The 26,246-nt window shown below is 46.3% G+C and overlaps 2 protein-coding genes across 5 annotated transcripts in view; both read right to left on the bottom strand.

Moving 5' to 3' along the window:
- Positions 1 to 26,246, bottom strand: part of RUSC2 (RUN and SH3 domain containing 2) — a 106,270-nt gene that overhangs the window by 35,418 nt on the left and 44,606 nt on the right. The gene's annotated exons all lie outside the window — the stretch shown is intronic.
- On the bottom strand, positions 7,718 to 14,650 carry LOC141056356 (uncharacterized). The gene is made up of 3 exons (XM_073553105.1): positions 14,615 to 14,650; positions 13,291 to 14,373; positions 7,718 to 12,217 (listed from the first exon to the last, which is right to left on the bottom strand). The coding sequence occupies exons 1-2, from the start codon at positions 14,648 to 14,650 to the stop codon at positions 13,429 to 13,431; spliced, it is 981 nt and encodes a 326-aa protein (XP_073409206.1). The 3' UTR covers positions 7,718 to 12,217; positions 13,291 to 13,428.

The raw sequence follows: 26,246 nt of genomic DNA, 5'->3' as shown, positions 1-26,246 counted from the left end.
GCGGCGTATGTGGATACATCCCATTATTGAACTCCGGGAGAGCCGTGGAGCGTACCACACCCTCTACAGCGAGCTCCAGGCAAACCTGGAGAAATTTACGGATTACACCCGGATGACCCAAGAAACCTTTCACTATTTGCTTGGTCGGGTAAAAAGTCATCCGGAGACAGGACACGCAGCTCCGGCGTGCGATTACTCCTGAGGAACGGCTCCTGGTCACATTACGGTACGTAGTTTTCATAAACCAATGGCTGCTGAATTTTCTTGGTTGTGATATGTACTCTTCCAAATCTTGCAGAAAGTTCTGCCATGTCGTTAACTAATAAAAGCTGCGGTAATTTTTTCATGGCATGTATTGAACCAAAGGCTGCAGAATTTTTGTTTTTTTAATTAAACGTGTGTAAAAAAATTACGTATACACAAATATTAATTGTTTTCTTTGTGTTACAGATTCCTGGCTACTGGAGAGACCCTCTCGTCACTGCACTTCCAGTACCGGATTGGAATCTCCACATTGTCTGGAATTTTAGCGGACACCTGCCGAGCTCTCTGAAACGTTCTTTGTCCCCAATTCAAGCCCATGCCCACTGCAGCAAAGTGGTTGGAAATCGCCAAAAGATTCTGGACTGAATGCAATTTCCCAAACTGTTTGGGATCGGTGAATGGGAAACACATCCGGATTATCAAGGCCAAAAGAACAGGCTCTGAGTTCTATAACTACAAAAAGTACTTTTCTACTGTACTGATGGCCATTGCAGATGCAGACTAAGTTTATTGCAGTGGACATTGGGGCATTTGGCCGTGGGAATGACTCCCAGGCTTTTAAGACATCGAACATGGGCAGGAGGTTGTATGGCAACAACGTCGATTTCCCCATGCCACGTCCTCTTGTCATACCTCCAAGACTGACACAAGAAACAGGTCAGTAATGGAGAGATCTGGTGGCAAAAACGCTAAGTGTACGGCGCAATGTGTGTGTCATGATCTGAAGTGATCTGACAGTTTTAAAAGCACAGGGTGAACTTTTTTTTACTTTGGCAAGTGCCAAGTCACTTGACTGTCCCCGGTGGTGGTTAGTGGTATTGCACTCTAGGTTTAATGTGCACATAATCATGAATCAGGTGTGGGGCTCTATAAATGAGTCTCAGGGTGTGTAATCACCGTTGGTGATATTCTTTCATGGATTCTGAGTTGGTGAGAGCCTGGTGGAAGGATGGAGCTGAGGAGGAGTCCTGCGCAGCTTAGCCAGGGGGGACGTGTGTCAGCTATGGTGTCTGGACGAAGGGCTGGCATGGCGTGGTGGGGTCGCAGTGATGGTGTCAGCGGGAAGTGTCTGCATGGACTGGTGGAGTGGCGACTATGGAGAGTGGCACTCACCATGTGGGACTTGGCTGCTGAGCTGGACTCAAGCATGCATGCCTTCGTGGCAGAAGCTGAACTCGTCTCTGGGACTCTGTTACTAAGCAGCAGCAACTGGTGGTGGACTCTGCTCCAAGGCTGCACTTTGGTGAAGGGTCCTTTTATGGTGATGGATCCGGGTGGAGGAGAAGACGCATGCAGGTGGAGGGCTCTGTTGCAGGAGCATAAGCACAGAGCATAAAGCTAAGTGGTGTCCCCCTGTATTGTCTCTTTCCCTCGTGTGTTATTAGTACAGTGGTGGGATTAGTCTCCGCACCGCCCAATTCCCTAGTGAGGGTTTAGGGTCAGGGCGAGCAAGGGTTAAAGGTTCGCGTGCGGCGACAGGTGCGGAGCCTGTATAGGGAACGTTAGGAGTTCAGGGACACTGGCTCAGGGGAGCTCAGGAGGTCTCCAATTCCCTTTTCCCTATTGCAGGGCCCACCATTGTTAATGTTTCCCAGGTCCCCCTTATTATTTAAATTCGCCGTACTGGAGGCGGGGTTTCCAGAATTTATATTAACGTGTAATACCTAAATTCGCCAGGTGGAGGCGGTGTATCCATCTGCACGTTTTATTATTTAAATTCGCCCTACTGGAGGCGCTGTATCCAGGGTCACGTGTGTTATGGGTTCGCCTTGCGGTAACATCTGCGTCCAGACACACAGTGACCATGACATTGTGTAGTTGGCGATAGACACAGTAACCAATCCAGATTTTGTGAAAGCACAAGTGCACATTTATTTTGTAACAAAAATAAATAAATATTTTATTAGGAATGACGTTTGGGGGAAGCTTGGGATACTTTGGGTGTGTGGAGAGACGAGGAACGACTGGAGGTTGAGGAATGGGTTCTAGGAGAAGGGGCGACGAAAGTACTGGGGGAAGGGAGCTCTGGAATGGACAAGGTGGCATGTTGAGAGACATTAGGAGGAGAGTGTGGATGGACGAACAAAGTTTTTTTTTTCTTTTTCTTTGGCGGCGCTCCGCTGCTGAGGAGTGCCGGCGGCGTTCCGCTGCTGAGGAGTGCCGGCGGCGCTCCGTTCCGGAGTGCTGGCGGTGCTCCTTTGGTGTTGACTGGTGGTGTCAGTGGCCCAAGCAGGTTCTGTGGTGGTTTGGCTCCAAGCTGGTGGTACTTTGGCGGTGGTGGTGCTCCATACAGGAGCAGCGCTTGACATAGTGGTGGTGGCGGAGGAGTGTCCAGCAGCACTCAGACTTGGGGTGGTGTAGTGGTGTCCGGCTTCGCTGGGAATGTAGGTGGCCGTGCAATGGTATGCAGCAGAAGTCGGTAGTGTGGTAAAGTGAGTCAGCGGTGGAACTGTTGGAAAGGACACCACTGACTGCTGAACATAACGATTCTGCTGCATAGCCTGCAAGTAAGCAGTGTTGCAGGTCTGTAACACACTCAGCTGTTGCTCAGGACTAAGGTGATCCGCCATGCCCTGTTCAATTTTACTGAAAAAATGGTGCGCCGGTCTGTTGAGGTCGGCCTCCAGATGGTTAAGGCGCTGGTCGACAGAGTGGAAGCGGTGTTCCATGTGGTTAAAACCACATTCCATCAGGGAAAAACCGCTTTCCGTTCTTGCGGACAGCGCCTTGAGGCTGGCCTGAAGGGCCTCGCTCAAGTGCATGAACTCGGGCATGACAGGCCTGTCCGAGGTCCTCTGCTGCTGGCGGGTAGTGCCCGCATAACCAGTGACAGAGACCTGGGACAGGGGAACACCTGATGGACCAGCTTCCTGGTCACCAGCTGTCTGTGTTGCTGACCTGCAAGATGCTTCCTGGCTGTCGGATGGCTGGGACGGGTCCGAGGTCGATCGATGAAGAACCGCTCCCGGGACAGGTTGCAGGGTGCTGCTCCAAGTGCTGTGGAAAGAAAGGGAAAACATGAGTATCATGTATTTACAAGAAGCATCACCTGTTGAATTGAAAAGCACATAGTAATAACAAAAAAAAACAAACAACTTACGCTCTGCTGGCAAGGACCGGTCTCAGGAAAGCCAACTCTCGATAGTAGCGGTACTTTCTTCTGCGCCTTGCCGATGAACCACTCCGAAACTGTCCCTCAGCACGAACATCAGTGTTGAAGCGGTCCTTCATCGAGCGCCAATGTGTGCGTATTTTGTTCACTGAAAGAAAAAAAAATTATAAAATGCACTTAAGGCAACTTAATTATCAGCACACACAACAGATTGAACTTTTCACTACAATATATCTTGCCAAAAAAGCGCCAGCACCATCAGGACCATAAATCAATGCAGTAGTTGAAGACCAAAATTAATCACAGTGTGCCACATGGCATTGGTGTTTTTAATACAAGAATATATCTTGCCAAAAAAACACCAGCACCATCAGGACCATAAATCAATGTAGCAGTTGAAGACCAAAATTAATCACAGTGTGCCACATGGCATTGGTGTTTTTAATGCAAGAATATATCTTGCCAAAAAAACGCCAGCACCATCAGGACCATAAATCAATGCAGCAGTTGAAGACCAAAATCAATCACAGTGTGCCACATGGCATTGGTGTTTTTAATGCAAGAATATATCTTGCCAAAAAAACACCAGCACCATCAGGACCATAAATCAATGCAGCAGTTGAAGACCAAAATCAATCACAGTGTGCCACATGGCATTGGTGTTTTTAATGCAAGAATATATCTTGCCAAAAAAACACCAGCACCATCAGGACAAAAAAAATCAATGCAGTATCACAGAGCATCTTTATACTTACTGAACGCCCTTTTGGAAGCCGCAGAGGCACTGTCCCAGCCATCCAACATCGCTGCGGCCACCTCATTCCAGAGCTGCCGGGTCACGACTGTGTCTTTGTACTGCTGATCACGGCTGTCCCACAACGGGATACGCTCCTCAACGAGGCGGATCAGGTGCTCGTTGTCGATGTAGACTTCGTCATCCCGTTGTGGAACCTAGAAAAAAAAAATATATTAGAATGTTTGTAATTTTGGAGATTGAAAAAGAAACAGAGAAGAAGCAAGATAAAAGATGAAAATAAAGACAGAAAAAAGGCACATTATATACTCACATTGCGTCTCCTCGCCACGACTTGACTATGCTGCTCCCGCTCTGAATCCTCCCGCTCAGACTGCTCCCGCTCAGAACGCTCCCGCTCTCCATCTTCACTGCCCGTGTCCGATGTCTATAAAGAAATAAAAAATTAAAACACATTTCTAGAGGCAGTTATACTTACCCAAAGGCAGCAAGATTCTCACCTCACGATCAGCTTGGTCCAGTTCTTGCCGAGATGGCGAATAGACCGATCCAGAAGAAGACATGCTGAAATGAAAACAAAATAAACATTAGTACATTATAAAATTGTACAGGACACACAGACATTATGTTCAAGAATACTCACATTTTGGCTCCTGAAGCTTGAATCCACACTTGGAAGGCTCTTCTGGGCTTTCGTCTGCTCTCTGCAAGGCTGTCTGTAGAGTAATTGTCTGATCCTAAAGACACCTTTTATCTACACTCCTCCCAAACAATGTTGCTTGTTTAGGGGTAGTTTTAGACAAGTGTCTAGACATTGTTTACTCAAAGTGCGTGCGCGCACAAGGCACTGACATGCGCGGTGCCAAGCGCTCGTCAGCGATCACATAGACTGTAATGCTATATTTGTTAGCGACGGCGGAACGCACCAATATAAATAATAGGAGGTGCGTTCGCTGCCCGGGGTCCACCGTGCGGTAGGTGTAAAGACCGCTGCTGGATAATGGCAAACTCGCTAGATGGCGAAGTAGAGCACTCGGGTTAACGTTACTCAAGGTAGTTAAGGCAGACTCTGTTTAGGACACAGAGACGCCCTAATATAAAAGAGAAAGGAACGCTGGACCTGTTAACTCCACAGGCCAGCCGGCGTGTGGCGTCGCAGCCGCGAACGCCAATAGATGCTGCTACTGCAGCGCGGCAGTAACTGTAGCCGCTAAGCGACGGTGCCAGAGAGCCGGACACCAACGGACGCTAGTGTAAGGTGCGATAAGCACAGTGGCACCTAGCTTGCCACTACCTGGAACTGACTATAACCAACACTCTGTCACCATTCGTAATATCAGAGGGAAGGGGGTTTCACATAAGTCAGTCACAAGACACATGCATCCATCACCTTTCACACACAGCATAATAGTCTACACTAGCGCATGGCCGAGCCGCCATGCAGGCTTTTTATAGCCATGCGCTTCCGGGACCTTCCAGTACTCTGGGAAGGACCAATCAGATCCGACACAGGACCTGAGCATGTGACCCCTGCTCTCCACTGAGAGGTCATCTTGCGGGCATGCCCAGCAGCACGGCGAGAGCACTTAGCCTCTGGAGCGGTTCCCTGCAGAGCAGGTTGCGCTACCATTACTGCACCAGAGGTGGCAGCAACATCCAGGCTCACAGAGCAAGTCTGAGCAGGATTCCTGGATCGCTGGGATTGCTGAGCAGGTCCCTGAGCGGTCAGAGGGGAATGGGAGACCGCTGGATGTCTGGATTCCTGTTGTGCAGTCCCAGGAATCCAACGCCTAACAATATTTGGGCCCACACATGCGCGCATGATTTTTTAAAGTATGTAGGCGGAACAAAAAATGCAACATGTAGCGTTCGGCGCATCTGGGCGCACACCTGTAAAATGCGCAGCGCACGCTAAACGCTGATGAGCGCGTACATTCGCAAGACCCTGCAATCACCAGGTTAAAGAGAGGGGAACATTACGCATGCGCACGATGCGCTGCAAGATCAAACGCTAGTGTGAAACCAGCCTAAGTGAGCCTGTGTACGTGGTGACCTGTGTATAAGGACGTCCGTGTACATAGTGATCTGTGTATGAGTGTGTCCGTGTATGTGGTGACCTGTGTATGAGCGTGTCCGTGAACATGTTGACCTGTATATGAATGTGTCTGTGTATGAATGCGTCCGTGTACATGGTGACCTGTGTATGAGTGCATCCGTGTATGTGATCTCTGTATGAGTGCATCCGTGTACGTGGTGATCTGTGCATGAGTGTGTCCGTGTATGTGGTGACCAGTGTATGAGCACGTCCGTGAACATGTTGACCTGTATATGACTGCGTCTGCGTATGAGCGTGTCCGTGGTGATCTGTGCAGGAGTGCGTACGCGATCTGTGTATGAGTGTGTCCGTGTATGTGGTGACCTGTGTATGAATGCATCTGTGTACGCGGTGACCTGTGTATGAGCGCGTCCTTGTACGCGGTGACCTGTGTATGAGCGCGTCCTTGTACGTGGTGACCTGTGTATGAGTGCGTCCGTGTACATGGTGACCTGTGTATGAGTGCGTCCGTGTGGTGACCTGTGTATGAGTGTGTCCGTGTACGTGGTGACCTGTGCATGAGTGCATCCGTGTACATGGTGACCTGTGTATGAGCACGTCCGTGTATGTGGTGACCTGTGTATGAGTGTGTCTGCGAATGAGTGCATCCGTGTACGTGGTGACCTGTGTATGAGCGCGTCCGTATACGTGATCTGTGTATGAGTGCATCCGTGTACATGGTGACCTGTGTATGAGCACGTCCGTGTATTTGGTGACCTGTGTATGAGTGTGTCTGTGTATGAGTGCATCCGTGTACGTGGTGACCTGTGCATGAGTGCATCCCTGTACATAGTGACCTGTGTATGAGCACGTCCGTGTATGTGGTGACCTGTGTATGAGTGTGTCTGTGTATGAGTGTGTCCGTGTACGTGGTGACCTGTGCATGAGTGCATCCGTGTGCATGGTGACCTGTGTATGAGCACGTCCGTATATGTTGTGACCTGTGTATGAGTGTGTCTGTGTATGAGTGCATCCGTGTACGTGCTGACCTGTGTATGAGCGCGTCCGTATACGTGATCTGTGTATGAGTGCGTCCGTGTACGTGGTGACCTGTGTATGAGCACGTCCGTGTATGTGATCTGTGTATGAGTGCATCCGTGTACATGGTGACCTGTGTATGAGCGCGTCCGTGTATGTGGTGACCTGTGTATGTGATCTGTGTATGAGTGCATCCGTGTACATGGTGACCTGTGTATGAGCACGTCCGTGTATGTGGTGACCTGTGTATGAGTGTGTCTGTGTATGAGTGCATCCGTGTACGTGCTGACCTGTGTATGAGCGCGTCCGTATACGTGATCTGTGTATGAGTGCGTCCGTGTACGTGGTGACCTGTGTATGAGCGCGTCCGTGTATGTGATCTGTGTATGAGTGCATCCGTGTACATGGTGACCTGTGTATGAGCACGTCCGTGTATGTGGTGACCTGTGTATGAGCACGTCCGTGTATGTGGTGACCTGTGTATGAGTGTGTCTGTGTATGAGTGCATCCCTGTACATAGTGACCTGTGTATGAGCACGTCCGTGTATGTGGTGACCTGTGTATGAGTGTGTCTGTGTATGAGTGTGTCCGTGTACGTGGTGACCTGTGCATGAGTGCATCCGTGTGCATGGTGACCTGTGTATGAGCACGTCCGTATATGTTGTGACCTGTGTATGAGTGTGTCTGTGTATGAGTGCATCCGTGTACGTGCTGACCTGTGTATGAGCGCGTCCGTATACGTGATCTGTGTATGAGTGCGTCCGTGTACGTGGTGACCTGTGTATGAGCACGTCCGTGTATGTGATCTGTGTATGAGTGCATCCGTGTACATGGTGACCTGTGTATGAGCGCGTCCGTGTATGTGGTGACCTGTGTATGTGATCTGTGTATGAGTGCATCCGTGTACATGGTGACCTGTGTATGAGCACGTCCGTGTATGTGGTGACCTGTGTATGAGTGTGTCTGTGTATGAGTGCATCCGTGTACGTGCTGACCTGTGTATGAGCGCGTCCGTATACGTGATCTGTGTATGAGTGCGTCCGTGTACGTGGTGACCTGTGTATGAGCGCGTCCGTGTATGTGATCTGTGTATGAGTGCATCCGTGTACATGGTGACCTGTGTATGAGCACGTCCGTGTATGTGGTGACCTGTGTATGAGCACGTCCGTGTATGTGGTAACCTGTGTATGAGCACGTCCGTGTATGTGATCTGTGTATGAGTGCATCCGTGTACATGGTGACCTGTGTATGAGCACGTCCGTGTATGCGGTGACCTGTGTATGAGTGTGTCTGTGTATGAGTGCATCCGTGTACGTGGTGACCTGTGTATGAGCGCGTCCGTATACGTGATCTGTGTATGAGTGCGTCCGTGTACATGGTGACCTGTGTATGAGTGCGTCCGTGTGGTGACCTGTGTATGAGTGTGTCTGTGTATGAGTGTGTCCGTGTACGTGGTGACCTGTGCATAAGTGTGTCTGTGTACGTAGTGATCTGTGTATGAGTGCGTCCGTGTACATGGTGACCTGTGTATGAGCACGTCCGTGTATGTGGTGACCTGTGTATGAGTGTGTCTGTGTATGAGTGCATCCGTGTACGTGGTGACCTGTGTATGAGTGCGTCCGTGTACGTAGTGATCTGTGTATGAGCGCGTCAGTGTTCGTGGTGACCTGTTTATGAGCGTGTCTGTGTATGAGTGCATCCATGTACATGGTGATCTGTGTATGAGCGAGTCCGTGTACGTTGTGACCTGTGTATGAGTGCGTCCATTTACGTGGTGACATGTGTATGAGCGTGTCCGTGTATGTGGTGACCTGTGTATGAGTGTGTCCGTGTACGTGGTGACCTGTGTATGAGCGTGTCTGAGTATGAGTGCATCCGTGTACGTGGTGATCTGTGTATGAGCGCATCCGTGTACGTTGTGACCTGTGTATGAGCGCGTCCGTGTACGTTGTGACCTGTGTATGAGCACGTCCGTGTACGTTGTGACCTGAGTATGAGCGCGGCCGTGTACGTTGTGACCTGTGTATGAGCGCGTCCGTGTTCGTGGTGACCTGTGTATGAGCGCATCCATGTACATGATCTGTGTATGAGTGTGTCTGTGTATGTGGTGACCTGTGTATGAGCATGTCCGTGTACGTGGTGACCTGTGTATGAGCGTGTCCGTGTACGTGGTGACCTGTGTATGAGTGTGTCCGTGTACGTGGTGACCTGTGTATGAGCGCATCCATGTACATGATCTGTGTATGAGCGTGTCCGTGTACGTGGTGACCTGTGTATGAGTGCGTCCGTGTACGTAGTGATCTGTGTATGAGCGCGTCCATGTACGTGGTGACCGACCTGTGTATGAGCGCGTCCGTGTACGTAGTGATCTGTGTATGAGCGCGTCCATTTACGTGGTGACCTGTGTATGAGTGCGTCCGTGTATGTGGTGACCCGTGTATGAGTGCGTCCGTGGTGACCTGTGTATGAGTGCGTCCGTGTACGTGGTGACCTGTGTATGAGCGTGTCTGTGTATGAGTGCATCCGTGTACGTGGTGATCTGTGTATGAGCGCGTCCGTGTACGTTGTGACCTGTGTATGAGCGCGTCCATGTACGTTGTGACCTGTGTATGAGCGCGTCCGTGTACGTTGTGACCTGTGTATGAGCGCGTCCGTGTTCGTGGTGACCTGTGTATGAGCGCGTCCGTGTACGTTGTGACCTGTGTATGAGCGCGTCCGTGTACGTTGTGACCTGTGTATGAGCGCGTCCGTGTGGTGACCTGTGTATGAGTGTGTCCGTGTACGTGGTGACCTGTGCATGAGTGCATCCGTGTACATGGTGACCTGTGTATGAGCACGTCCGTGTATGTGGTGACCTGTGTATGAGTGTGTCTGCGAATGAGTGCATCCGTGTACGTGGTGACCTGTGTATGAGCGCGTCCGTATACGTGATCTGTGTATGAGTGCATCCGTGTACATGGTGACCTGTGTATGAGCACGTCCGTGTATTTGGTGACCTGTGTATGAGTGTGTCTGTGTATGAGTGCATCCGTGTACGTGGTGACCTGTGCATGAGTGCATCCCTGTACATAGTGACCTGTGTATGAGCACGTCCGTGTATGTGGTGACCTGTGTATGAGTGTGTCTGTGTATGAGTGTGTCCGTGTACGTGGTGACCTGTGCATGAGTGCATCCGTGTGCATGGTGACCTGTGTATGAGCACGTCCGTATATGTTGTGACCTGTGTATGAGTGTGTCTGTGTATGAGTGCATCCGTGTACGTGCTGACCTGTGTATGAGCGCGTCCGTATACGTGATCTGTGTATGAGTGCGTCCGTGTACGTGGTGACCTGTGTATGAGCACGTCCGTGTATGTGATCTGTGTATGAGTGCATCCGTGTACATGGTGACCTGTGTATGAGCGCGTCCGTGTACATGGTGACCTGTGTATGAGCGCGTCCGTGTATGTGGTGACCTGTGTATGTGATCTGTGTATGAGTGCATCCGTGTACATGGTGACCTGTGTATGAGCACGTCCGTGTATGTGGTGACCTGTGTATGAGTGTGTCTGTGTATGAGTGCATCCGTGTACGTGCTGACCTGTGTATGAGCGCGTCCGTATACGTGATCTGTGTATGAGTGCGTCCGTGTACGTGGTGACCTGTGTATGAGCGCGTCCGTGTATGTGATCTGTGTATGAGTGCATCCGTGTACATGGTGACCTGTGTATGAGCACGTCCGTGTATGTGGTGACCTGTGTATGAGCACGTCCGTGTATGTGGTGACCTGTGTATGAGCACGTCCGTGTATGTGATCTGTGTATGAGTGCATCCGTGTACATGGTGACCTGTGTATGAGCACGTCCGTGTATGTGGTGACCTGTGTATGAGTGTGTCTGTGTATGAGTGCATCCGTGCACGTGGTGACCTGTGTATGAGTGCGTCCGTGTGGTGACCTGTGTATGAGTGTGTCTGTGTATGAGTGTGTCCGTGTACGTGGTGACCTGTGCATAAGTGTGTCTGTGTACGTAGTGATCTGTGTATGAGTGCGTCCGTGTACATGGTGACCTGTGTATGAGCACGTCCGTGTATGTGGTGACCTGTGTATGAGTGTGTCTGTGTATGAGTGCATCCGTGTACGTTGTGACCTGTGTATGAGTGCGTCCGTGTACGTAGTGATCTGTGTATGAGCGCGTCAGTGTTCGTGGTGACCTGTTTATGAGCGTGTCTGTGTATGAGTGCATCCATATACATGGTGATCTGTGTATGAGCGCGTCCGTGTACGTTGTGACCTGTGTATGAGTGCGTCCATTTACGTGGTGACATGTGTATGAGCGTGTCCGTGTATGTGGTGACCTGTGTATGAGTGTGTCCGTGTACGTGGTGACCTGTGTATGAGCGTGTCTGAGTATGAGTGCATCCGTGTACGTGGTGATCTGTATATGAGCGCATCCGTGTACGTTGTGACCTGTGTATGAGCGCGTCCGTGTACGTTGTGACCTGTGTATGAGCACGTCCGTGTACGTTGTGACCTGTGTATGAGCGCGGCCGTGTACGTTGTGACCTGTGTATGAGCGCGTCCGTGTTCGTGGTGACCTGTGTATGAGCGCATCCATGTACATGATCTGTGTATGAGTGTGTCTGTGTATGTGGTGACCTGTGTATGAGCATGTCCGTGTACGTGGTGACCTGTGTATGAGCGTGTCCGTGTACGTGGTGACCTGTGTATGAGTGTGTCCGTGTACGTGGTGACCTGTGTATGAGCGCATCCATGTACATGATCTGTGTATGAGCGTGTCCGTGTACGTGGTGACCTGTGTATGAGTGCGTCCGTGTACGTAGTGATCTGTGTATGAGCGCGTCCATGTACGTGGTGACCGACCTGTGTATGAGAGCGTCCGTGTACGTAGTGATCTGTGTATGAGCGCGTCCATTTACGTGGTGACCTGTGTATGAGTGCGTCCGTGTATGTGGTGACCCGTGTATGAGTGCGTCCGTGGTGACCTGTGTATGAGTGCGTCCGTGTACGTGGTGACCTGTGTATGAGCGTGTCTGTGTATGAGTGCATCCGTGTACGTGGTGATCTGTGTATGAGCGCGTCCGTGTACGTTGTGACCTGTGTATGAGCGCGTCCATGTACGTTGTGACCTGTGTATGAGCGCGTCCGTGTACGTTGTGACCTGTGTATGAGCGCGTCCGTGTTCGTGGTGACCTGTGTATGAGCGCGTCCGTGTACGTTGTGACCTGTGTATGAGCGCGTCCGTGTACGTTGTGACCTGTGTATGAGCGCGTCCATGTACGTTGTGACCTGTGTATGAGCGCGTCCGTGTACGTTGTGACCTGTGTATGAGCGCGTCCGTGTACGTTGTGACCTGTGTATGAGTGCGTCCGTGTACGTGGTGACCTGTGTATGAGTGTGTCCGTGTACGTGGTGACCTGTGTATGAGTGCGTCCGTGTACGTAGTGATCTGTGTATGAGTGCGTCCGTGTACGTGGTGACCTGTGTATGAGCGCATCCATGTACATGATCTGTGTATGAGTGTGTCTGTGTATGTGGTGACCTGTGTATGTGGTGACCTGTGTATGAGTGCGTCCGTGTATGTGGTGACCTGTGTATGAGTGCGTCCGTGTACGTAGTGATCTGTGTATGAGCGCGTCCATGTACGTGGTGACCGACCTGTGTATGAGCGTGTCCGTGTACGTAGTGATCTGTGTATGAGCGCGTCCATTTACGTGGTGACCTGTGTATGAGTGCGTCCGTGTATGTGGTGACGCGTGTATGAGTGCGTCTGTGTACGTGGTGACCTGTGTATGAGCGTGTCCGTGTACGCGATGACTTGTGTACAAGTGTGTCCGTATACGTGGTGACCTGTGTATGAGCGCGTCCGTGTATGTGGTGACCTGTGTATGAGTGTGTCTGTGTATGAGTGCATCCGTGTACGTGGTGATCTGTGTATGAGTGCGTCCGTGTACGTTGTGACCTGTGTATGAGCGCGTCCATTTACGTGGTGACCTGTGTATGAGTGTGTCCGTGTATGTGGTGACCTGTGTATGAGCACGTCTGTGTATGTGGTGACCTGTGTATGAGTGCGTCCGTGTACGTGGTGACCTGTGTATGAGCGTGTCCGTGATGACTTGTGTACGAGTGTGTCCGTATACGTGGTGACCTGTGTATGAGTGTGTCTGTGTATGAGTGCGTCCGTGTACGTTGTGACCTGTGTATGAGCGCGTCCGTGTCCGTGGTGACCTATGTATGAGCGTATCCGTGTACGTGGTGACCCGTGTATGAGTGCGTCCGTGTACATAGCGACCTGTGTATCAGTGTGTCCGTGTACGTGGTGACCTGTGTATGAGCGCGTCCATGTACATGATCTGTGTATGAGTGTGTCTGTGTATGAGTGTGTCCGTGTACGTGGTGACCTGTGTATGAGTGCGTCCGTGTACGTGGTGACCCGTGTATGAGTGCGTCCGTGTACGTGGTGACCTGTGTATGAGAGTGTCCGTGTACGCGATGACCTGTGTACGAGTGTGTCCGTGTACGTGGTGACCTGTGTATGAGCGTGTCCGTGTACGCGATGACCTGTGTACGAGTGTGTCCGTATACGCGGTGACCTGTGTACGAGTGTGTCCGTGTACGTGGTGACCTGTGTACGAGTGTGTCTGTGTACGCGGTGACATGTGTACGAGTGTGTCCTTGTACGCGGTGACCTGTGTACGAGTGTGTCCGTGTACGCGGTGACCTGTGTACGAGTGTGTCCGTGTACGCGGTGACCTGTGTACGAGTGTGTCTGTGTACGCGGTGACCTGTGTATGAGTGTGTCTGTGTACGCGGTGACCTGTGTATGAGTGTGTCTGTGTACGCGGTGACCTGTGTATGAGTGTGTCCGTGTACGCGGTGACCTGTGTACGAGTGTGTCTGTGTACGTGGTGACCTGTGTACGAGTGTTTCTGTGTACGTGGTGACCTGTGTACGAGTGTGTCTGTGTACGCGGTGACCAGTGTATGAGTGTGTACGTGTACGCGGTGACCTGTGTACGAGTGTGTCTGTGTACGTGGTGACCTGTGTACGAGTGTGTCTGTGTACGCGGTGACCTGTGTATGAGTGTGTCCGTGTACGCGGTGACCTGTGTATGAGCGTGTCCGTGGTGACCTGTGAATTAGGGAAATAGTTACAGAATTGCCATCTCCTGGGCTAGACTGTTTCGGTACAACTGGCCACAACCATTTTTATTGGTTGCCTATAACACCAAAGCAAAACACAAGGGGCACAAAATAAATCCTAGGCAGCCAAAGTCTTAACTAAGGAGCCAAAGTCCTGACACCAGAGCTGGGCCTAGTGCACCGCTCCCAACCATACAACTGATGAACTCACAGCCAGTTCCCCAGGAGCAGATACAGAGCTATCCTGTTGTGAACTCTCTGCCCTTTTATACCAATCCCCAGCACTGCAGGTGATTAGCCACAGTCATCGCCGACACCTGCAGAGCTCAATGCCGCAGGGAAAATACACAGTTCTCTGCTACCAAACAATGCAGTAGTGATCCGACCCCACAGAGCCCTGATCTCACATCATCCAGCCGTTCACATCATCTTTCATCTTTTTAAGAAATCTCAAGATGGAAGAGGCCAGGAGCCATTTGGTGAGCTGCATTTCTTGCTACATGTTCATAGATTTACCAGTGGAAAAGCCAAACTTCACATGCCACAAATGCAAGCTTGTGACCCTGTTGGAGGAAAAGTTGCAAAATCTCGAAGAGAGGTTAGCTACGTTGAAGATCATTAAGGAAGGTGAAGAGTTCTTGGACAGAGCAGAATTATCTCTTCATGTTACAGAAAGAGAAGAAATTCGAAGTGCACCTGAAGAAACAGAGGAATGGAGACATGTGACCCAGAGAAGCAGGAGGATCAGGAGGCAGTCAGCACCCATACTGCTCAGAAACCAGTACCAGGCTCTCACGCAGGAAAACGATGAAGAAATACATCAGGATAAGACTTTGCCAACAAACAGCAACCTTGTACGCCTTCAGAGTCCTCCTGGATGGAGAAAGAAAAATGTTGTGAAGAAGAAACGGAGAGTGGTGGTCATGGGGGATTCCCTGTTGAGAGGAACAGAGGCCGCTATCTGCAGACCGGATATAACTTCAAGAGAAATGTGCTGTCTTCCAGGTGCAAAAATTAAAGATGTGTCTGACAGGATATCAGGACTCTTCAGACCTACAGATGACTACCCATTCCTGCTACTACATGTGGGGACAAATGACACCGCAAGAAACGACCTGGAAACCATCTGCAGAGACTTTGAAGACTTAGGCAAGAAAGTGAAAGAACTGGGAGCGCAGGTGGTCTTCTCTTCCATCCTCCCAGTGGATGGCCATGGAACAAGGAGGTGGAATAAGATTCTGCAGGTGAACAACTGGCTACGTCGATGGTGCCGTCAGCAACGATTTGGATTTCTGGATCACGGAGTGAACTACTTATACGATGGACTACTTGCTAGAGATGGGGTGCACCTTACGAAGACTGGAAAGCATGTATTTGGAAGTCGCCTTGCTACACTTGTAAGGAGAGCTTTAAACTAGAACAACATGGGAAGGGAAGCAAAAGACCAGAAAAAGCCATACACCTGACAAATGCTACTGAGAACTCTGCTATTAGAAGTGGAAAGGAAGAACAAAGACGAAAGAATCTAATTAAAAAAAATATTGGAGAAAGAGAAACCAATCACAAACTAAAATGTTTCTATACTAATGCACAAAGCATGGGCAACAAACAAGGAGAATTGGAACTACTAACACAGGAAAAGAAATATGATGTCATTGGAATCACTGAAACTTGGTGGGACAATACACATGATTGGAATACAAGACTAGAAGGATACAACTTATTTGCAAGAAACAGACTTGATAAACGAGGAGGGGGTGTCGCATTGTATGTTAGAAATGCGTATATCTGCACAGAGATTGAAGCTTCAGAGACTGGGAGTTCTGTGGAAACTGTTTGGGTAAGAATACAAGGACAGAACAATGGAAAGGACACCATTGTAGGCATTTACTACAGGCCGCCTGTGCAAGCTGAAGATATGGATGAACTCTTTATGCATCAAATGGCCAAGTTCTCCAAAAAATATGACATAGTTGTCATGGGAGATTTCAACTATCCAGACATTTGTTGGGAATCTCTCTCAGGCAAAACTAACAGGTCAAGGAAATTCTTATCCTCTCTTGCTGACAACTTTATCTTCCAAAAGGTAAAGGAGAAAACAAGGGGAACTGCTACCTTGGATCTAATCCTTATAAACAGGGAGGAAATGGTTGAGGAGGTAAAAGTGGCTGGGACCCTAGGAGGTAGCGACCATGCTATTTTAGAATTTTGGATAACTAGAGGCGGAAGACCTGTGAAGACTCAGACGTCAAGGTTAGATTTCAGAAAGGCAGATTTTAAGGGATTCAGAAAGAGAATTGGAGGGATCCAATGGCTGGATATCCTTAAAGACAAAAATGTCCAGGAAGGATGGGAAATCTTGAAAAATGAAATTCTCAAAGCACAGTTGTTAACAATTCCGAAAAGAGGGAAGAATAGGACGCATTTAAGGAAACCAGGATGGATGAACACAGAACTTAAGCACATGCTAAAAAGGAAGCAAAAAATGTTTATAAAATGGAAAGAAGGAGGCATATCTAAAGAAGAATATAATGCTGTCTGCAGAACCTGCAAGGCACAAATCAGATTATCTAAAGCTGAAAATGAATTGAGGCTTGCAAGAGATGTCAAAAGCAATAATAAAGGATTTTGGGGATATGTCAAAAGTAAAAGAAAAGTCAAAGATGCTATAGGATTTTTACAGGATGAAAATGATGAAATGGTAAGACAGGATGTTGAGAAGGCTGAACTTTTAAATTCCTATTTTGCATCTGTTTTCTCTCAGAAAGGAAATGTAACATCAACTGTTATTCACTGTCCTATTAAGGGAATAGAAGAATCCAGGATATCTATAAACAGAAAGATAGTGAGGAAACACTTAGCTAACCTAAATGTATTCAAGTCTCCAGGTCCAGATGAATTACACCCCAGAGTACTGAAGGAGATAGCAGAAGAAATTTTTGAACCCCTCTCCATAATCTTTGAAAATTCTTGGAGAACAGGAGAAGTGCCAGAAGACTGGAGAAGAGCAAATGTTGTTCCTATCTTCAAAAAGGGGAAGAAGGTGGACCCAGGCAACTATAGGCCGGTGAGTCTGACTTCTATACCAGGAAAGATCTTTGAACAAATTATTAAACAACATGTATGTCAATACCTGGATAAGAATGAAGTGATTAAACAGAGTCAGCATGGGTTTGTAACTAATAAGTCATGTCAGACTAATTTAATTTCCTTCTATGATGGTATTACTGATTGGGTGGATCAAGGAAATGCTGTAGATATAGTATATCTTGACTTCAGCAAAGCATTTGACAAAGTCTCTCATACAATCCTTATTGAAAAAATGACTAAGTATGGAATGGACAAGGCAACTGTTAGGTGGATTCATAACTGGCTTAGTGATCGGACCCAAAGAGTGGTCGTAAATGGCTGCACATCCAGTTGGAAGAATGTCTCAAGTGGGGTACCACAGGGCTCTGTCCTGGGCCCTGTATTGTTCAACATCTTTATCAACGATTTAGATGAAGGAATTGAGGGTAAACTGATTAAATTTGCTGATGACACAAAGCTAGGAGGGATAGCTAATACTAGAGAAGAGAGAGAGAGGATTCAAAAAGATTTAAATAAACTGGAGAAGTGGGCAGCAACTAACAGAATGGTTTTTAACAGGGAGAAATGCAAAGTACTACATCTGGGCAATAAAAATGAAAAAAGCATATATAGAATGGGAGGAATAGGGCTAAGTGACAGCACATGTGAAAAAGACTTGGGTATACTAATAGATCACAGACTGAATATGAGTCAACAGTGTGATGCAGCAGCAAAAAAGGCAAATGCAATTCTAGGATGTATTAACAGAAGCATACAGTCTAGATCACGTGAAGTAATTATTTCCCTCTACTCCTCTTTGGTCAGACCTCATCTGGAATATTGTGTCCAATTTTGGGCACCACATTTTAAAAAAGACATCAACAAACTGGAGCAAGTTCAGAAAAGAGCGACCAGAATGGTGACCGGTCTGCAAACCCTGTCTTATGAGGAAAGGTTGCAGGATTTGGGAATGTTTAGTTTGCAAAAGAGAAGACTGAGAGGAGACTTAATAGCTGTCTACAAATATCTAAAGGGCTCTCACATTGTAGAAGGATCAACTTTATTCTCATTTGCACAAGGAAAGACTAGAAGCAATGGGATGAAGCTGAATGGGAGGAGACACAGATTAGATATTAGAAAAAACTTTTTGACAGTTAGAGTGATCAATGAGTGGAACAGGCTGCCACGAGAAGTGGTGAGTTCTCCTTCAATGGAAGTCTTCAAACAGAGGCTGGACAGACATCTAACTGGGATGATTTCGCGAAACCTGCTTTGAGCAGGGGGTTGGACCAGATGGCCCAGGAGGTCCCTTCCAACTCTACGATTCTATGATTCTATGATTCTGGGATCACAAGAAGAGACAGAAGGAAGTGTGCCAAGCTACATCCACAGAAGAGCTGCGGTTAGTTCTCCAAGATGTTTGTAGCAACCTCCTGCCGAGTTCCTTCATGTGGGTGTACCGAGAAGAACTGATGTTCTTAAGGCATAGGGCGGTCACCAAATGGTGATGGGATTTAGAGTTCTCTTTTGTTCATTCTTTTTGCATTTTGTTAATTAATAAACTTTTACTTTTATTTATGCTGACTACCTCCTCCACTGATTCTGGAACAGTTTTTCTTTTTCTTTTGTGCCCCTTTGTTCCAAAGTTATGTCCCCCTGAAATAATATTCCCTTCAATCAATTGGGCGTGTACCACAGATCTCCTCTATGGGTCTTTGCTTTTTCTCCTCTAACGCTGGCCAATCAAAACACGGCCACGCCCACCCAAAAAGTTCTGAGGTATACGCCCTGTTAAGTGAAGGGAAGATTTGCAATTTTTTTTTTTACCAGGGGGCATAACTTTGGAACAGAGGGGCACAGAAGAAAAAGAAAAAATGTTCCAGAATCAGTGGAGCAACAGCAACTGGAGGAAGTACTCTGTTTAAATTAAAAAAAAATCCACCTCAAGAGCAACTCGCTAGCACGATAGCCAAGATTACTGCGTACTGTGTATGTTTTGCTGGCCCTACTGCCGTCCAGTCAAATGTTTGGTATGGCAAAATCAGGACTGTTGTCAAGTACGATTTAAGCCTAGATAAAGGCTACTAGTATCTAAAGCCGGCCCTACAGAAGATAGCAGTTGGCCAAACAGGCAGCTGCCTCTCCTCACTTCATCATACACGTTCGCTTGGCTCGGTGGGGCGTTTATGTATTTTCAACACGTAGAAAGGAGAAAACCACTGCCAGACACCGCTGAGAGCTACCTATGTGTGATACTGTGTCAGAGAACCACACAACCCTACACTCACCATGATCCACACCGTCAAATATTACAGAATCCCATTATACTATAACCTCCGGGGGCAGAGTGCCGAGGTATATCTGTGTCACACTGGTTATTCATCCATTAAGCAGTTCCGCATTTACATCACATAATGACAATTCAGTGGATTCGTTTCCAGGTTAACGCTTCTACATGTATCATTTAAATATTCATTATTCTCCCATGTGGTAAAGCCTAATACTGAGACTACTTAATCCAACGCGTTCACCCTGACTTCACATGCAGCTCATAATGAGGACAAATCAGTAGGCGAAGCAGGTCCTACCGCTGTGTTAAGTTGGCGCCAACCCAGATTCTCAACTCACCCGAAAACAAGAAAAAAATCCAAGTTCCCAGGATAAGACTGAGAAACGGCAGAGACTCCTAGAGACATTCACAAGACTTTCATCTACAGCGCAGTAACGAGCACAGTCTACGGGGATTTGCCGCTATCAACCACATCACACTGTTTTATGTGTCTTGTTCTGATTATTAATCAGTCGTAGCATGAGGTCTATGATCAATGCACAATATAAAACTTTATGTTGTCCCTTACATATCGAACATAAAGAGAAGATATGAAAAAGGATCATTTTACAATATTTTTACAAGCATTTAGGCTGTGTTCACACACAGCGCTTTTTTAGCGGTTTTTACTGCGGTTTTCACTATAAAACCGCTATAAAACCGCTAAAAATAAGCTTCCCAGTCATTTCTATGCATTTTGCACTTTTTGTGCACATTGATGCATTTTTTACTGCGAGAAAACTGCATCGCGGTAAAAAACGCAGCATGCACATTAATTTTGCGGATTTTCCCACGGTTTTGGCTTCTTCCATGCGTTTTGAAACCGCTGTGGAAAAAAATGCATCAAAATCGCGCAAAAAATGCGCAAAAACCGCCGCGGAAAAATAGGTGCGGTTTCTCGGAAGGGATTCAGGTTTTTGAGCAGAAATTTTTTGCAACGTGTGCACTTAGCCTTACAGTAATGTGTACATCCATAATATATGATGGCAGGTAATAAGAATGATCACCAGGCTTTTGGAACTCGAGTAGTTTACCATACAGTAGGCTGCCTCTGCAGACTGCACAGGCTTGTATTTAGGCTCCTCCCACAAAGCTACAGGAAGCATGAGAAGAGTAAAGAAGAATTCAGGCAGTATGGAACAGAGAACCTGCAAAAGACAAAGTGAGCAAAAACCCTGCTGTAACTAAATAAGTAAAAGCAAAAGTGCATTTAACCAGGGTGGATAAAAATCAATGTTTTTTTTTAAAAAAATCAAAAAAATCGGATTTTTTTTATTTAAATCGGATTTTTTTCAATAAACTGCTTTTTGAGGAAAATATTTTACCATCCAAAGGTTCTTCCATCATGAGATAAAGCTGAGTTGTTTAACTCAGTAGAATAAAGGCTGTATATGTGTAACATTCACAATGCCATGCTCTTCCAGAGGTTTCTGTAGGATTAGTGGGCAGTTTCTCTCCTATATTATCACAGACGCTCGCTTTACTTATGCAGTTCTCAAAACTGAATTTGACTCCGCAGAGGTCCCAGCCTCTTCTTCACGGCAAAAATGTTACAACATGAACAGAGTTGAGAAAAAGACCTTAATCCTATTGTTCTACAAACCTATGAATACAGAATCAACCCCTTCAGTGCCAAGTCCAAGAAGTTAGACAATATGTTTCTGATTGTTTGGAGTGGAATAGATCTGCACAACACAAGAAGAATGTGAATCTAAGTGTGAGGAGGAGGAAGGGCAAGCAGACAAGAAAATGAAAGTGAAACTTTGAGCACAATACTGCAGCATAGCCACAGACAGACAAGTCTGGATCTGTTTGTGTGTACGATCTGAGGTTTATTACATTCTTTCCTTATAATGGCAGCAGGCCGTAAAAGAGACCCAGTTTGGGAATATTTTAATGAAGCTCCTTCGCCTATCGGTAAGGCAGGCATGCGTGCAAAATGCAAACGATGCAACAAAGAGATGCAAGGCCTGGTGGCGCGAATGAGGCAACATCATGAGAAGTGCGGTGATGAAGATGACCAAAGAAACACTTCTGAACAGGCAGGATCTTCAGGTTGGTAAACATTTTTATTGAATCCTATTTCTAAAGACTGAACTGTCATGTGTGATAAAAATTATATTTCTTATTATTACTGCATGTTACTGTCATTTGGTACAGTTATGAAGAAAAACAAATATTCCTTTTGGGGCAGGGGCAGTGATGTGTTGTGTACAATAAGCAGAAATTGTATAAACAATAAAATAACAGCATTGACTTTTTTTGTTTAGGGGAATTCATGGATTCTGGAAACTATCCACCTCCAAGATCACCATCATCCTGTTCTACAGTTTCAGAGTTATCCATCCAGGATAGTGCTTCATTAGCAGCAGCAGCATCATCATCAGACACCCACAGCCACATATCACCATCAACCAAAAGGAAGAAAAAACATTTACCTCCTGGAACCACCATAGATAGGTTTGTGATAAGAACTAGCAGATTAGAAAAAGAGTTGATTGATGAAAAAATTGCCAAGTTTATTTATGCAACGAACTCTTCTTTCCGTCTGACTGAGAACCCACATTTCATTAATATGGTTCAGTCACTGAGACCAGGATACAGTCCACCCAGCAGAGCTGATGTTGCAGGGAAACTGCTGGATCAAATGTATGACAGAGAAATGGAGCAATGTGCAACAGCTCTGGAGGGTAAAATTGTTAACCTAAGTATTGATGGGTGGAGTAATGTCCACAATGATCCTATTGTATGTGCTTGTATAACAACAGAAGAAGGTAAAGTCTTCCTTGCACAAACAACTGATACGTCAGGAAATGCACACACAGCAGAATACTTACAAGAAGTGGCAGTAAAAGCTATAACGACATGTGAACAAAAATTCAAATGTCTAGTACGCAGTTTGGTCACTGACAATACTGCAAACGTATCCAAGATGAGAAGAGATTTAGAAGAGCAGGGAGGGAATACAAAGCTGCTAATAACATATGGTTGCAGTGCTCATTTGCTGCACCTCTTAGCCAAAGACTTAAGTGTTCCAGAAATAAAGGCTAATGTTGTTCAAATTGCTAAATACTTCCGTAATAATCATTTTGCTGCAGCAGCTCTGAAAAGGATGGGTGGTCCAAGCTAACGCTCCCACAAGATGTTAGATGGAACTCTGTGGTGGACTGTTTTGAGCAGTATATCAAAAACTGGCCTATTCTGATGACACTTTGTGAAGAAAATCGAGATAAAATAGATGGCACTGTCACGGCCAAAATCCTCAACATTGGGCTTAAGAGAAATGTTGAACATATGCTGAGCTTCCTGAAACCCATCTCTCAAGCTTTAAACAAAATACAGAAAAATAGCTGTTTTATTGCGGATGCTGTTGAAATTTGGAAGGAACTGAGTGAACACTTAAAAACAGAACTACACATGGACAGAATTAAATTACAAGCAGTAAACAAACGAATGGGACAAGCACTGACTCCAGCTCATTTTTTGGCAAATATTGTCAATATCCAATATCAGGGTCAAAACCTAAGTGCTGAGGAAGAGGAGTTAGCCATGACATGGGTATCCAGCAATCATCCATCTTTAATGCCAACTATAATAAACTTCAGAGCTAAGGGGGAACCATTCAAGAAATATATGTTTGCTGAAGATATTTTAAGGAAGGTCACACCAGTAAACTGGTGGAAGTCACTTAAGCGCTTGGATTTAGAGACTGTTCAAGTAATGATTTCACTTTTAACAGCAGTAGCTTCTTCTGCAGGCGTTGAAAGAATATTCTCTTCCTTTGGACTCATTCATTCTAAATTGAGAACTCGATTGGGACCCAATAAAGCAGGAAAGCTTGTTTTTCTTTTCCAGATTATGAATAGGAACAAAGAAGATGATGATGAAGATGACGACAAGTGAGCTACAGAGGACAGCAGGGACAGTAGTATTTAAGTTTTTCATGTGTCGGCTGGGCTGACAGTCTAAGTTTCTTAAAATATATATATATTTTGTTTAGCCAAATTAGTTAACAAACATGGATGTTTGTTTAAGCAAATAACGTATGCTGTAATGTTGTTATTGTTTCAGTTGAATAAATCTATTTAAATTGTTATTAAGGTCAGGATTATTTTTCTCCTTCCTAAGTACAACAGAACAGTGGTGTCCAAATATGAATGATTAACCCATTAAACTGGGGAGAAAAAAGTAATATAAAAAGTGATTCTAAAAATCTTCATCTACTTGCATGTTAAAGTAGCAAGAACTAGTTTAGGTAGAAACTTTGATTTAAATCACTGATTTAAATCAAGCCTTACTGACTAGTGATTTAAATCGTGATTTAAATCAGTTAGATTTAAATCAAATCCACCCTGCATCTAACTAACACAGAGTTTTTAGTAATACTGTTTTTAGCATGAAAGCCATCCCGCCACGACACGGTAACTCTGTTCGGGATAGTCCTACACTGTCAAATATTAAAAACCTTGCCTTGTGTCAGGAGAGATGTATTTTTGCATTCTGTGCAAGCTGGGGTGTGGCCTCCCTCTCCTGAGCTGGAAATTGTATATAAGGCTTCCCCAGACTGGTGTCTACTGTTTGGGACCCAGTCCTTTTGTCTGCCCTTGTTCACACATTGAGGTCAATTTTGACACAAGGCAAGGTTTTTTATATTAGACAGTGTAGGACTATCCCGAACAGAGTTTCCGTGTCGTGGTGGGATGGCTTTCATGCTACTTTTGATCAAAACCAGTATTACTAAAAACTCTGTGTTATTTAGATGCACTTTTGCTTTTACTTATTTAGTTACAGCAGGGTTTTTGCTCACTTTGTCTTTTGCAGGTTTTTTGTTTTATGGCCAATGTCAACATGCATTTATATACTGCATGTGTATCAACTCAAACCAAGCTCAATTTTTGTGGGGTTTTTTTTTTTTTATAGTATGGAACAGAGGTATACAAAGGAGGATCATTAAGAATTTGCTGGGAAGAGTTGGAGCAAATGGGGAAAGGCTTTGAAACTATCCCATTGTGATTCTGATAATATGATATCTTCTATGTCTACTGTAATATTTAGGAAAGTGACTATCAAATTAAAGATTATAAAAAGGAGGGAAAACATGGTGAAAAGAAGGATCTTGGAGGCCATGGGGTTCTATATTGCCATGTTACAATCATTTTTGAGTAATAGGGTTCATAATTTAATTTAAGGATTTAAAGTTCTCATTTAACTCCAATAATACATTTTTTCTTTGCTGGATATAGGTATTTGCTTTATTTTGTGTTTTTAATAAATATATTCCCTAGTAACAAAATTGCTTAGTATTTTATTTAGGAAAAATGACTTTCAGCATAAAAAATCAGTTCAAAGTGCTGGCTACTAGGTGTCTCCTTTCTGCTTAAATTGCTATTCACTGCCTGTTGTCAAGTATAATCCACCCCTAGAAAGAGAGTAAAGACACTGAGATGAACTACAGGAAGCAAAGGCAAAACTTTGTCTCTCTATAGGAAGTGGATCTGTCTTTCTACAGGTAGTTGGGGTGAGTCTTGGTCTCTCTGCAAGAAGTGGAGGTGGGTCTGGCTTTCTACAAGTAGTTGGGGTGAGTCTTGGTGTCTCTGTAGGAAGTGGGGGTGGGTCTATCTTTCTACAAGTAGTTGGGGTGATTCTTGGTATATCTTCAGGAAGTGGGGGTGGGTCTGTCTTTCTACAAGTAGTTGGGGTGAGTCTTGGTCTCTCTGCAAGAAGTGGGGATGGGTCTGTCTTTCTAAAAGTAGTTGGGGTGAGTCTTGGTTTCTCTGTAGGAAGTGGGGGTGGGTCTGTCTTTCTACAAGTAGTTGGGGTGATTATTGGTATATCTTCAGGAAGTGGGGGTGGGTCTGTCTTTCTAAAAGTAGTTGGGGTGAGTATTGGCATATCTTCAGGAAGTGGGGATGGGTCTGTTTTTCTAAAAGTAGTTGGGGTGAGTCTTGGTTTCTCTGTAGGAAGTGGGGGTGGGTCTGTCTTTCTACAAGTAGTTGGGGTGATTATTGGTATATCTTCAGGAAGTGGGGGTGGGTCTGTCTTTCTAAAAGTAGTTGGGGTGAGTATTGGCATATCTTCAGGAAGTGGGGGTGGGTCTGTCTTTCTACAAGTAGTTGGGGTGAGTCTTGGTTTCTCTGTAGGAAGTGGGGGTAGGTCTATCTTTCTAAAAGTAGTTGGGGTGATTCTTGGTTTCTCTGTAGGAAGTGGGGGTGGGTCTGTCTTTCTAAAAGTAGTTGGGGTGAGTATTGGCATATCTTCAGGAAGTGGGGGTGGGTCTGTCTTTCTACAAGTAGTTGGGGTGAGTATTAGGGTACTGTCACACTTAGCGATGTACCAGCGAACCCGACTAGCGATATGACGTGGTCAGGATCGCTGGTGCATCGCTAAGTGGTCGCTAGTGAGCTGCCACACAGGCAGATCTCACCAGCGACATCGTAGGGGTCGCTACTTACCTGTCAGACGAGGCGATCCTGACGTCCTCCCGCCCGCGTCCACGCGTCGCTCAT

Source organism: Dendrobates tinctorius, unplaced genomic scaffold (assembly GCF_039654945.1).
Source record: "Dendrobates tinctorius isolate UK_male_01 unplaced genomic scaffold, ASM3965494v1 ptg000197l, whole genome shotgun sequence".
In the NCBI taxonomy this organism is placed as follows: domain Eukaryota; kingdom Metazoa; phylum Chordata; class Amphibia; order Anura; family Dendrobatidae; genus Dendrobates; species Dendrobates tinctorius.
This window is presented reverse-complemented; position numbering and strand designations above follow the sequence as displayed.

Bases quoted from the DNA above. Each gene is read 5' to 3' on its own strand.
- LOC141056356 (XM_073553105.1), bottom strand. From the start codon at position 14,650: ATGACTGTGGCTAATCACCTGCAGTGCTGGGGATTG. The intron at 14,374-14,614 runs GTATAAAAGGGC...GAAACAGTCTAG, and splicing joins ACCTGCAGTGCTGGGGATTG to CCCAGGAGATGGCAATTCTG.